This window comes from Petaurus breviceps, unplaced genomic scaffold (assembly GCF_028583685.1).
Source record: "Petaurus breviceps papuanus isolate PSGF00001 unplaced genomic scaffold, PetGlider_PUasm1.0 184, whole genome shotgun sequence".
NCBI lineage: Eukaryota > Metazoa > Chordata > Mammalia > Diprotodontia > Petauridae > Petaurus > Petaurus breviceps.
The window spans coordinates 13051452-13064822 of NW_027185793.1; the positions used below are offsets into that span (position 1 = coordinate 13051452).

The window sequence follows — 13371 nt, forward strand, 5'->3', positions numbered from 1 at the left end:
TATATTAAAAGGAAGAAGATGCAGGTGTAGAAAGAGAAAGCGGGTAATAAAGTGAGAGACTTTTTGGGAGCAAAAAATGAAATTTAAAGAATAAACAGAATTATCTAAAGTGGAAGAAAGGAACCAGATTATAGCAGGAGTGAAAAAGGAATGAATACTTCCTTTTATTGGGGAAAATTAACAAATGAGAAGAGGGGATAAAATATAAAGGGAAGAGAATCTTTCTTGTAAGAAGCAAATTTGTAAACAACAAGCTTCCATCAGTGATGAACTTATGTGCTCCAAGTGACTTACAATCTAAATTTATAAAAGTGGTATTAACTTAGCTTCAGGAAGGCATAGGTAATGACAAAAGCCTTCAATTTCCTCCAATATTTTGTATAAGCCTAATAGAAATGTAAGGAAAATATAAAACATTAATAAAAAATACTGGAAAAATTAGAGTTAAAAATGCCTTCTAATGGAACAGCAAAGAAAAACAATACATATTATTTTAACCAGATGGAACTTTTACAAAAATTGAGCATGTACTAGAGCACAGAGATATTTCAGACAAATGTAAAAAGGCAGAAATACATGTTTTATAGACCCTAATACAAAAAAAAGAAGTTGGTTCAGGGGCTCCCAAAAAAGGTACAGACCCAAATGGAGACTATGTTAGATAACAGTGAAATCTCAAATAACGAGAGGGTCAAAGAACAAATTATAAAAGTAAATAATAACTGCAAAAATAATGATTAAATGACATACCAAAATATCTAGGATGCAGCCAATGCAATCTTTGGGGGGGGGGAATCATTAAATTAAAACCATGCACTAACATAATATAAAAAAAAAGATCAATGAAGAAACATTTCTCAAAAAAAAAGCTGCAAAGTACTAACAACCACATGAAAAAAATGTTCTAAATCAATAATAATAAGAGAAATGCAAACCAAAACAACACTTAGGTTTCACCTTATACCCTAAAAATTGGCAACAATGGCCACATCAAAATGATCCACAATCAATTTTGAGGGGTTGTAGAAAATAGGCAACCCAATACATTCTTGGAGAAGCTTTGAAATGGTATGAAACCAATTTGAAATTTTGCAAATAAGTGACTAAAATATCTATAGATTTTGAACAAGAAACTGGATTTTTGTTCCAAGGAAGCCACTGAAATCTTCATATACACCAATTATTTATAGCAGAAATTTTTGTGATAGCTAAAAACTGGAAACAAATTAGATGCCTATCAGTTGGGGAATGGCTAAACAAATTGTGGCACATGAATGTAATGTAATATTACTGTGCTATAACAAATTATGTATGTGATGACTATGTAGAAACACAGAACTATCTATATTAACTATTACAGAGTGAAGTAAATAGATTCCCCCAAATATATACACACAGTAACTACAACAACATAAATGGAAAGAACAATGACACACCAAAAAATCAAAAGTAAATTTAACAAAATTGTGACAATCAAACAGGACTGAAATGAAGAGATATGAGAAGAAACCCCAAACCTACACTTTCATGTAATGTCCCTTCCAATTCTAATTTATAATCTCCTATTTATTCTTTTGTAAGGCTTAAAATTGATTAAATCAATTAAGTCACTTTATCCCATTTAAAGTAATAAAATGTTACACCCACAGGTGCAAAAACATACCAATTAATCAATAAATCAATCATGGACTTTAGAGTAAGTGGGAAAAAGCCCATGATCAACTATATTTTCCCCCTCCCTACAATTAAGCACAAATATATACACACGTATGTATATGTGTATATGTTATATATCATGCACACATATGTGTTTATATGTTATACAATGTACACATAAATATATATAGAGATATCCATAAGCATATACCTATATACATATATACACCCAAACACAGACATATAAGACCATATTATGCTTTTTTTCCACTTGTCATCTATTTCTCTGAAGGTGCATAGCATCTTCCTTCATAAGTCCAAGTCTTTCCATAGTTTTCTAAATCCATTAGCTCATCATTTCCTATACCATAATGATATTCCTACCCAATCACATTCCATCTGGGAGATTTTCAGCAAGAGTTTCCCCCAATTTTCTGCATTCCATCTATTCTTGGCTACATATGTTTTATTTATACATGAAATTTTTAATTTAAGATAATCAACATAATCCATTTTACATTTCAACCTTATAACATGATTTCAGGTCTGATACTACTGAATATAGTTCCTTCATATCTTTTTCCTGGGTTTCCTTAAAGTTATTGACCCTCTGTTCTTCCAAATGAACCCTGTTATTATTTTTTCTGACTCAGTAAGATAATTTTTTAGTAATTTAATTGGATGGTATTACATAAATGGATTAGTTGGGTAAGATTGTCATTGTTTTATTACATTAGCTTTACTGATCCATGCATAATAAATATTACTTCAATTATTTAGATCTAACTTTGTATAAAAGGTGTTTTGTGTTTATATTCATATAGTTCCTGTGTCTGTTTCGGCAAGTATATTCTCACTTTTTTTTTTTACCACCTAGTTATTATATATTCTAACACTATTGATTAATATGGCTGGCACAGTCTAATTTAGATATTTTTCTCTTTTGATTAAATCTGATTTTAAATTTAATTTTGTCTGAGATAATGATTACTATCCCTGATTTTTTACATAATAAATTCTACTCCTGACCTTTATTTTATATTTTGTGTATCTCTCATTTTTATAGCATTTCCTGAAAGCAACATATTGTTGAATTAAAAATTTTTAATCTGCTATCAGTTTCCATTTTATAGGTAAATTCATCCCATTCACATTTTAAACTATTATTTGTTGTGTATTTCCCTCCTTCCTCTATTCCTCACGATCCTTCTCCCCCTATTCCTATCCATTCTCTATTTTACTTCTACCTTCTACCTTGCTCTCCTATTCCTTAACCTCTCTCCATTCCAAGAATCCCTCCCTTATCCACTCACTCCAACCTATCCCTTATCCTCTTATTTCTTTCTGAATTTATATTTTTATACTCTTCTAAATAGATATGTGTTGTTCCTTCTTTATCCCATTCCCATTAATGTGCATGCCCTTCCACACCTTCCTCCTTTCCTATTCCCTATCCCTCCCTTATCCTCTTCCCCCTCCTTACTCCCTATCCTCTTATTTCTTTCTGATTTTAGAAGTCTTTTGTATTCTTCTAGATGTATATGTATTGTTCCTTTTTTAACCCATTCCCAATGAGAATAGGGTTCCAGAGCTACTCACCCTCCTCCCCCATATAATTCCTCTGTATCAATTCTTCCTCTTGTATGTAATTTTTATGAGATAATTACTTTTTACCTTTGCCTAAATAATTTTTCTTTTTTGAAATCATATACTCAGGTCTACTCCACTCTTTCTTTCTAATTACCCAATTACTAAAGACAACCTTGGATATAAAGTTTACATTTCCACATATAAAAAGTAAACAATTTGTCCTTATTGAGTTCTTTGTAATTAGTCTTTGATGATTGCCCTTATTTCTTTTGGATATGACAAATTTTCTATTAAGTTATGTTCTTTTTGTAATAAAATTCCAAAAGTCTGGCAATTCACTGAATTTCTATTTTTTCATTCAGGATTATACTTAACTTTGGTAGGTATGATATTTTCAACTGTAACCCCAGTTCTTTTACTCTTTGATAGATAATGTTCTAAGACCTACAGTCTTTTAGTGTAGCTGCTGCTAAGTCTTGCAGTAATTTTTTTTTTGCTTTTTGGAGAGAGTAGGCAGGGCAATTGGGGTTAAGTGACTTGCTCAAGGTCACATGGCTAGTTTTGTGTTAAGTTCTGAGGCTGGATTTGAACTCAGGTCCTCCTGACTCCAGGGCCAGGGCTCTATTCACTGCCCCACCTAGCCACCCCTTTGCAGTAATTCTAACTGTGGCTCCACAGTATTAGAATGTTTTTTTTTTTAAATTGTTGCTCATAATATTTTCTCCTTAACCTGGGAGCTTTGGAATTTGGTCCTGTGGGTTTTCATCCTAGGATCTTTCAGGTAGTGATTGGTGGATTTTTTCTATTTCTACTTTCCCCCCCTTCTTTTTTTTTTATGGTGCCAATTTTAAGTAGATTTTATTCTCCAGGACAAGAATTGCATTTCCATTTGTTTACAGTACTGATAAAGTGCATTGTTGTTCAATTCTTTCCCTCTGCATACATTCAAGTATTCAGAATGCCCAGATTTACACAGTAGCTTAAATGTTACTTTTAAATTGCTACTGCCTTAGCTAAAAATTTGAGTCCTTCAATTTTTGGAAAGCTGTGTGGAATGCTCTTTCTTCTGGTGTATTTAGTTGACCCCTTCAATGGTAGGTCCAGAAGAAGCACCTCCAGATGGGGCTGCTCCACCCCCTGGGAACTCACGGCATGCCCCCTGAACTCTGGTACAGCTTAGGAATGATGGGGTTAGAGACATTATCCAATTCTTTCTACTGATGCTCAAATTCTTTCTTCTCAGCAGTCTGGTTCTTATCCAGTCAGTTGATTATTTCATTACTTTGGTCAAGGATCTTCTGTTTGTCTTCATCACCAATTTTACCTTGTACTTTTTCATCCTAAATGGTAGCCTTCATGTTGAAAGAATAAGATTCAAGACAATTCTTGGAAGACACCTTGTCTTTCTGCTTTTCATCCTCAGCCTTGTATTTCTTAGCCTCCTGGACCATATGCTCAATGTCTTCTTTGCTCTGATGTTCTTTATCATTAGTGATGGTGATCTTGTTCTCCTTGCCTGTGCTCTTATCTACAGCAGAGACACTGAAGGTGCCATTTGCATTAATATCAAATGTTACTTCAATTTGAGGAACACCTCTGGGTGCTGGGGGAATTCCTTTGAACTCAAATTTGCCAAGGAGTTTGTTATTCTTTGTCATTGCTTTCTCACCTTCATAAACGTGAATAAGCACACCAGGCTGGTTGTCTGAATGGGTGATAAAGGTCTATATCTGCTTGGTGGGGATAATGGTATTACATTTGATCAGAATGGTTGTAACTCCACCAGCAGTTTCAATTCCAAGGGAAATAGGAGTAACATCCAACAGTAGCAAGTTCTGGACATTCTCAGATTTATCTCCAGGCAAAATGGCAGCCTGGACAGCCGCACCATAAGCAACAGCCTCATCAGGATTGATACTCTTGTTGAACTCCTTGCCATTGAAGAAGACTTGCAGAAGCTTCCGGACTTTGGGGATTTGAGTGGAACCATCCACCAGGATGATGTCATGAATTTGCGACTTATCTAGTTTGGCAACTCTTTTTTTTTTTTTAAAGCAATGGGGGTTAAGTAACTTGCTCAAGGTTACATGGCCAGTTATTTCTGGGTGTGGTGCTGAGTATCTGAGCCCGGATTTGATCCAGGTCATCCCGACACTGGAGCCAGCGCTCTTACTCGCTGAGCCACCTGGCCTCCCCTAAGCAATTGGGGTTAAGTAACTTGCTCAAGGTTACACGGCCAGGTGTTTCTGGGTGGGTGCTAAGTGTCTGAGCCCAGGATTTGATCTCCAGATCTTCTCAACACTGGAGCTGGTGCTCTTATTCGCTGTGCTACCTGGCTGCCCCTAGTTTGGCAACTCTTAAGGTCTTTTCCACAGGGTCCAGTGTGTCATGGAAAAGATCAGTGTTCAGTTCTTCAAAACAGGCTCAGGTGATTGATGTATATAAGTCCATACCTTCATGGAGGTAGTCAATCTCAATACTGGCCTAGATACTGGAAGAGAGGGTACTCTTTGCACGTTCACAAGCAGTGAGAAGATGGCAAATAGCCCTCTTGTTCTCACTGATGTCCTTCTTGTGCTTTTGCTTGAACCTGGCAATGAAATGGTTGACAAAGTTGTCAAAGTCCTTCCCACTCAAGTGGGTGTCCCCAGCTGTGACTCGACCTCAAAGATGCCATCTTCAATGGTAAGAATGGAGACATCGAAAGTACCACTTCCAGGTCAAAGATCAACACATTTCTCTCAGCATCAACATTTTTATTCAAGCCATAAGCAATAGCAGTTGGCTCATTGATGATTCAGAGCACATTGAGACCAGCTATGGTTGTAGTATTTGTGGTGGCCTGACGTTGGGAATCATTGAAATAAGCTGGTACTATGACCACAGCATTTGTAACAGTCTTCCCAAGGTAAGCTTCAACAATTTCTTTCATTTTGGTCATGACCATAGAAGATACTTCTTCTGGATAGAAACTTTTGGTATCCCCTTTGTATTCCACCTAGACTTTAGGCCTGCCTGTATCATTCACCACCATAAAAGGCCAGTGCTTCATGTCTGACTGTACAATTGCATCATCAAATCTGTGACCAATCAGACCTTTGGCATCAAAAACTGTGCTGGTGGGGTTCATCATTGCAACCTCATTCTTTGCAGCATCACCAATTAAATGTTCTGTGTCCATGAAGGTGAAGTAGCTTGGGTTGGTCCTGTTTCCTTCTTCATTAGCAATGATCTCCACTTTCCTATGTTGGAAGATGCCCACACAGGAGTAAGTGGTGTCAAAATCTGTGCCAAATGAGGGTCCCTTCGACATGGTTGCTGGGGATTCAGGGGTTGTAGCTGACGGCTGTGGAGAAAGAAGGGCTGCTGCTGCACTGGGTGATCCCCTCTTTTTCTAACACTTCAGAACAATTTTCTTTATTTCTTGTATTCTTGAATCAAGATGCTTTTTTTGATTCAGGTAGTCATATTATTCTAATGTTTTCTCTTGATCTGTTTGTTTTTCAGGACCAATTGTTTATGTTATGAGATGTTTCATATTCTCTTCTATTTTTTCATTATTTTTATTTGGGCTTATTAGATTTCCCCTAGCAGAATTCTAGTCTTCAAGTCATCTCCTTTTCCAGTTGATTGTTCTTGTTCTTACTTTTTTTTTTTCTAAATTCCTCAATCTCTCTTACTTGATGTTTTAAGTCTTTCTTGAGGTCTTCTATGAATTATTTTTGGACATATGACCATTTAACATTACTCTTTGGGGAAGGAGAGGCTTTTTTTTTGCTTCACTATTCTCTGAAGATATGCTCTTGTCTTCTCTATTCCCACAGTAACTGTCTGTGGTTGGGTTCTTTGTATTTTGCCTACTCAATTAAAAAAAGATTCTTAGCAACTTTCTTATTACAATCACGTCTAATCCTGGGGTGTGAGGGATGGTGCCTCTGATCCTTCTTGCTGTTATTTTTTGAGCTTTAAACTGGGGTCAAGGTCTGCACTTCTTTTCCCCTCCAAGCGACAGCTAGGCTCTCCTCACCCCTTCCTTCCCTCCTCCCACCGCCGTGCCCGCTGTGCTGGAAATACTCGTTCCTTGAAAATCCTCCAGTGGCTATGACTTTCACTTCTCTCCTCTGCCCCTGGACTGAGACCAATAACTCAGCTTTCCTGTAAGTGCCTACAGCCAGCAGGATCCCCACCCCACTGCTTTTGTATTCACCAAGCGTGGTTTCTTCCGGCAGCACTGCTGGGTCTGGTGTCCCTTCTCAGCAGGGGTTCCCTCAATCTTCTCCAGCTCAGATACCCAACTCCGTAACACTGTCCTGGAAGTGAAAATTCTTGTGGCTGAGGTTGAGGCTGCCTCCCACCTCAGCTGCCCCAGAGCTTGCTGCTTGCCATTTCAGCAGAGATAACCTGGAGGTCTTTACACTTCACTCAGGCCAAACCTCCATCCTGGGATCTTTCTTGGGAACTTCTCTGTTGCCCCAGGAGAATCACTGTTCTACTCCCAACTCTTGTTTATTTTTGACACTCTATGTTCACCCTGAGGTACTGGTTTGTTTCATTTGTGGAGGAAATCTGGAGCTCTTGGAATTTTCTGACCTGCTCTGCCAATTCTTTCTCTTTGATCAACTATCATGACTTTGCACTGGAAGGGTATTTGGATTCACTGAGGAAACTTGATAACATCCTTTGGATCTTAGATACAATGAAGGAACTAGTTTGTAACTCAATGTGAGGTTGCATATCCTAGACAGTTTGGATTAAAGGTTGGTTATAAAGAAAAAGTCTAATCAAGGTGCATGTTAGACCTAATATTAGACTCAGGATAAATTGATAAAGACTAATAAAGGTATAAATTCATATTTAGTTGATTTATTCTTGATTGTAAATTTTAAGTATTTTAATAAATATATGTTTTAATATGTAAAAATCTGGAAATTTTATAACTGAATATGGTAGGTTCAACCAGAGAACTTAACTTTCTACTCCAAAATGGACATACATTTCTTTTTTTCTAACCACATGGTAATGAAACAATACCTTATAAAATAAAACCTCTAATTCTTATTTGTATATTTATTTGCAAATTCATGATATCCCTAGAAAGTTTTAAGAGATAGTTGTTGTCATCTCCATTTTACAGATGGAGAAGAAATTGAGATCTCCCTTAAATCCCAATCTAAGGTTTATGCCCGAGAGTCATGCATTGGATAAACTAAAAGAACATCTAAAACACTGTTTTAAACTCCTAATAGTGCTTTGATCATCCCGGTCCATTCTCATACCCCCTCTGGACAAATTAAATGTATTGCCGATCAATAGACTTGCACTGCGTATGGTACAAGGACCAAAATCAGCTTCTAATAATAAGCCAATTCTTGCTTAGCTGCATATACTCATTTTAAAAAAAATTCAAGCTGTTCAGAACGGTATATACAAAACCCAGACATGAGAATACAGAATTTCATTTTTTATTATATATCACAGGAGCAATGCTAATATCCTTCCTTTTGTTTTCAAGAGATAATTAAAATGTGGCTTATTAAAAATTACAGTTCTACATGTATTTGTATACTGCCATGAACAACAAGCACTTCTGCTTATGTGTGAACAAAATATGCCAAAGGAAGATAAATCATACTCAACTGGAAGAAACCCTATTTGAGCTCCTGAAAATTTTATCATTGGATAATTGGTACACAGGTGTGATTGCTAAAGAACTTATTAATTAATAAGGATTGAGGTGTTACTTTTAAGAAGTTTGAGCTGCAACAATGACAACTACTTTAAGTGTCCTCAAGTCAATCATAATAAAGTTTTCCTATACTGTATATCTCTTCCACTCTTTGATCATTAGATGAACTACTGCTTGGTTCAGATGCTTCAGATGGAGTCTGTCCAGGTAGTACATAGGGTTTGGTTGTCTTGTGTATTTTTTCTTCCCTTCTTTTCATCATTGCTTGATAGCGCTCTAGCTCCTCTTTCCTTTTTTGTTTCCTTTCTTGGGCCAGAATTATCTCTTCTTCCTGAAGTCTAATTTGCTGTTCCTTCTCCCACTGTTGTACACAGAAAATTTGTTTTATTGAGGATACTGATATTGGTGCAAAAACTATGTTAGAAAAACCTACTTTCACCCTAAATGAATTCTTCTCTGAGGATTTCTCAGAGGGTATTAATGGTAATAGACTGGGGAAAATATTTCCCTATTTCTAGAGTATAGGTTCTAATAATAGAGGCTGATATTTTTGAGAAGGTGACACTTTCTGACAGCAAATGGGGATGTTTAACGTGAGAATGAGTGCATTTTTCTTCCTTTTATTTCTTTTCTTTTTTCTTTTTTGGGGGAGGTAATCAGGGTTAAGTGACTTGCCCAGGGACACACATCTAGCAAGTGTATGAGGCCTAATGTGAATTCAGGTGCTCCTGACTCCAGGGTCAGTGGTCTATCCACTGTGCCACCTAGCTGCCCCTGCATTATTTTGAGTTAAAAAACATTCTAGTCAGTTTTGGTTTCTGAAAGCTTTCTACTATTTTCTTTAGGAATTTAACATATTACTGCACTATAAAAATTAAAATAAATTTAAATTTGTTTAGGATAGCATCAAGATCCTTAGAAAGAGAATTCATTTTTACTTTTTTGTAAAGCATGCAAATCATTCAATAGAAAAAAGCTCTGTTTGGTGGAGAGTGGCAATTTTATATTTCTGCATCCCAACCCTTGGATAGTGATTTTTCCTGTTTTTTTTTTCTCAATGACAATACTTGCCTAGAGGGAAACATGGTAGAGCTCATAAAAAATATTGAAAACCAAATCTAAATGACAAAGTAGCACCTAGTAGTACATTAATGTGTAATGTCAAAGAGAAAATTGCAGAGCAGAGTAGATTTATGCTTATTTTTCAACAAATCTGTAAAAACAGCCTCTTGGGATCACTTGAGTTGGTTACATAATTTTTATTAACACTAGCAACCTGGCTTCTGAAAAATCCTTTGGGAATAAGATATGGAATAAGTATTAGATAGCAGCGGATTCTATTGTGCAGAATCTGCACTTGGTCCCCAGCATTTCCATGGGGAAACGTTTGTTTAAAAATAAATTTACCGGCATCTTCTATTTTTATATCTTTTATTTCTAAATATATCCTTGCCCTGCCCCCAACCAACCCTTGTAATAAAGAACCAAAAAAGAAAGAATCAAAACAAAGTTTCTCAAAACCAACACACTCAAAACCTAAGTCTGACAATATATGCATTATTCTACCACATTGTAGAATGCCACACCCAAACACAACATTCTACACTGGTCTTTTACCTCCACAAAAGAGGAAAGTGTATTTTTAAAATATGTATCAAAATTACTTTCATATCTGAATTCCAGATTGAAAGGAGGAATGGCTAATCCTGAGGGTGGAGGTTAGAGAGGGTGCATGGATTTCCCAGGTAAGTCCTGGGGAAATCGGTCATGACCTTGGTGTTTGGTCATCCTTCATTGAAAATATCAGTTGAAAGAGGGTCCATGCTACCTTGTAGTGATAGATGCTATCAATTAAATTGAGTGTAATAAAAGGGTCCTTAATTAAGGTAATATGAATATGTTGCTATACCCACAAGTCCTCAGCACCCCCTTCTGAATCTTAACCCTTTGCACGTTAGGATCTTTCTCAACCTCAGTCTCTTGGAATATTGATTTGCCTCTTTGTTCTGACCCACAAGCTGGTATGAGTTCCCTTCCTGACAAATGTGGTTCTAGTCCATAAGTTCTATTTCAAAAAAGAATATCTAATTTTAACTCTTTTCTCCATCTAAATTCCTTCTTAAAGATGGCTAGAGCATATATCCCAACTTTTAAGGTGTAAGAGATACTTTTAATTTTCACCAAGTCTTGCCACTGGGGAGTCGGGAAATGTTCAGCAAAATCTCCCACAACATTCTTTAGAAATAGTATAGTTATTTGGATTCAGATCTGCTTGAATGGCTAGGACCCAAAGTCATTAATGGTTCAGTGTCAACTTGTATAGAGGTTTCTGGTGCAATGCATAAGTGATTTGCCCTTCACTATGTGCTGTTTAAAATGTTTACCAAGGACTTGGATGAAGATGGAATGCTTACCAAATGTGGACAAAATATGAATCTGAGAGGAATAGTTAATATCCCAAACAACAAAATTAGGATCCCCAAAATACCTTAGCAGAGTAGAATGTTTGACTCAATCTAGTATTAAATAGGAATAGATAGAGCACAGTTTATTTGGATTAAAAAAAAATCACCTGTACAAGTACACAATGGAAAGTGGGCATAGCTAGAAAATGTGTAAGAAGAGATATTTTTAATGACCTACTTCACTACTGCTACTGCTGCTCCTCCTCCTCTTTCTCCTCTTCTTCCTCTTCCTCCTCCTCCTTCTCCTCCTCCTTCTACTATTACCACTGTTGTTGTTTTGGTATAGATCTGAATCAGTGTGGGGAACTCTCAGTGTGGTTTTCCCTCTGCTGATGCAGGTCATCTGTAACTTTTGGCTTTAGGGAATTGCCTGGAAAGTGATTTGGTGAAGTGATGACTATAGCCAAACAGCTAAGAGGTCATTTAGGACTCAAATCTTCCTAATACCAAAGCTGGTCGAGAATACACTATAGCAAGATGTCTGTCAATTCAATGTTAGGTTACAATATGTCATTTTGTCCAGAATGGGGGAAAGAATACTCATAATAGATATGCTAGTACTCTTCCCTAGAATTTTGTGTTCAGTTGTAGGCATCACATTTAAGGGAAAAACCCTATGCTGGTGTATGTCAATCAAGATGATTATGGGACTGAAAACTGTTCCATGCAGGGATTCCTTGAAGAAGACAAGGATGCTTGGCCTTGAAAAAGAAAACTAAAGAAACTTAGATACCTTCAATTATCTGAATGGATGTCTAGTGGAAGACAATTTAGACTTTATTCTCACCCCAAGAATAGAGCTATGATCAATAATAGAAATTTCAGAAAGGAAGATTTCAGACACACTAGACAGAAATGTTTTCCAACAATTAAACCCAACTAAAAATGGAACGGGTTATCTCAGGAGATAGTGAGCTCCTTATCATTGGAGGTCAAGTGAAAGCTGTTAACTACTTATCAAGGATGTTGTAGAGGGGATTTCTATTCAGTTATGGGCGGGACAAGATAATATTTTAGGTCCCTTCCAATTTCAGGACCCTATTATATGGAAAGCTGAGGAGAGAAATATGAGAAAGTGCATAAAGTTCTAGCTTGGGGAAAGGGGCACTGGCAACAAAGCATTTTTCTCCCTGAAAAAAAAAAACCGCCTAGGAAGCCACAAAGAACATGAATAGTGATAGAAATTGGCTTGGTGAGCTGCTTGGTTAAGCATCAAAATTCGTCAGTAGATCTTAATTTCCTGATTAGAGATCCATGACCTTTTGGACAAGTATACAGCATATAGGTTATTGAAAATAACTTTTATAAATATTCTTCAGAATAAATTGCTATAAATCCCCTTAAATTACTATTAGTCATATAAAGAGACTAAAGAAAAAACTAATGATTTAGGTCCTGGGGTAAGGAACTTGAAAGGAAAAAAATCTTGCCTTTATCATTTATAAAATAAGAAGATCCTCAATACTTGCTATTACCTTGTCATATATAGATGGTGTATGTGCCCAAGAAGAAAGAGAAAATACATGGAAGCCATTGGTTTCTAATTAGCCCAAAGGTATGGCTATGATTTTAACTTGCTCCCCCCTGCCTCTTTGTACCTTCTGCATACTAAAGCTGCCTCAGTAACTGATTCTTAGCAAAATCACTCTAGCAATTTTTATCTTTGAGAAGTTTTTGACTTATTGAAAAAAATGTAGAGATCAACTGAAGTGTATATTATATATTATATTTCATGGAGGTTAAGATGTCTTTGAAGAACTTTAATTAGAATCATAATGAGGTGGTCTAACCTCTCATATCCAATACATGAATCCCTTTTATATTTGTATGGACATCTAAGCTCTGTTTATCTTGCAATGGTAGCTGATCCCATTGTTGGACAATTGTAAATATTGGTGTAAGAGTGATCAGGTTGAACAAAGCTGAAGAAAACTTAAAAAACAAGAACAACAAGACAAACCAGCAACAACATGC

The 13371-nt window shown here is 36.4% G+C and overlaps 1 protein-coding gene and 1 pseudogene across 1 annotated transcript in view; both read right to left on the reverse strand.

The window, feature by feature from the left end:
- Window positions 1-4321: 4321 nt before the first annotated feature.
- On the reverse strand, window positions 4322-6187 carry LOC138161215 (heat shock cognate 71 kDa protein pseudogene; annotated as a pseudogene).
- A 2851-nt stretch (window positions 6188-9038) lies between these two features.
- Window positions 9039-13371, reverse strand: part of TMEM232 (transmembrane protein 232) — a 204075-nt gene continuing 199742 nt past the window's right edge. The window contains exon 13 of the mRNA XM_069088045.1: window positions 9039-9293. Within this exon, the coding sequence (XP_068944146.1) occupies window positions 9039-9293 (255 nt within the window). The remainder of the gene's footprint in view (window positions 9294-13371) is intronic.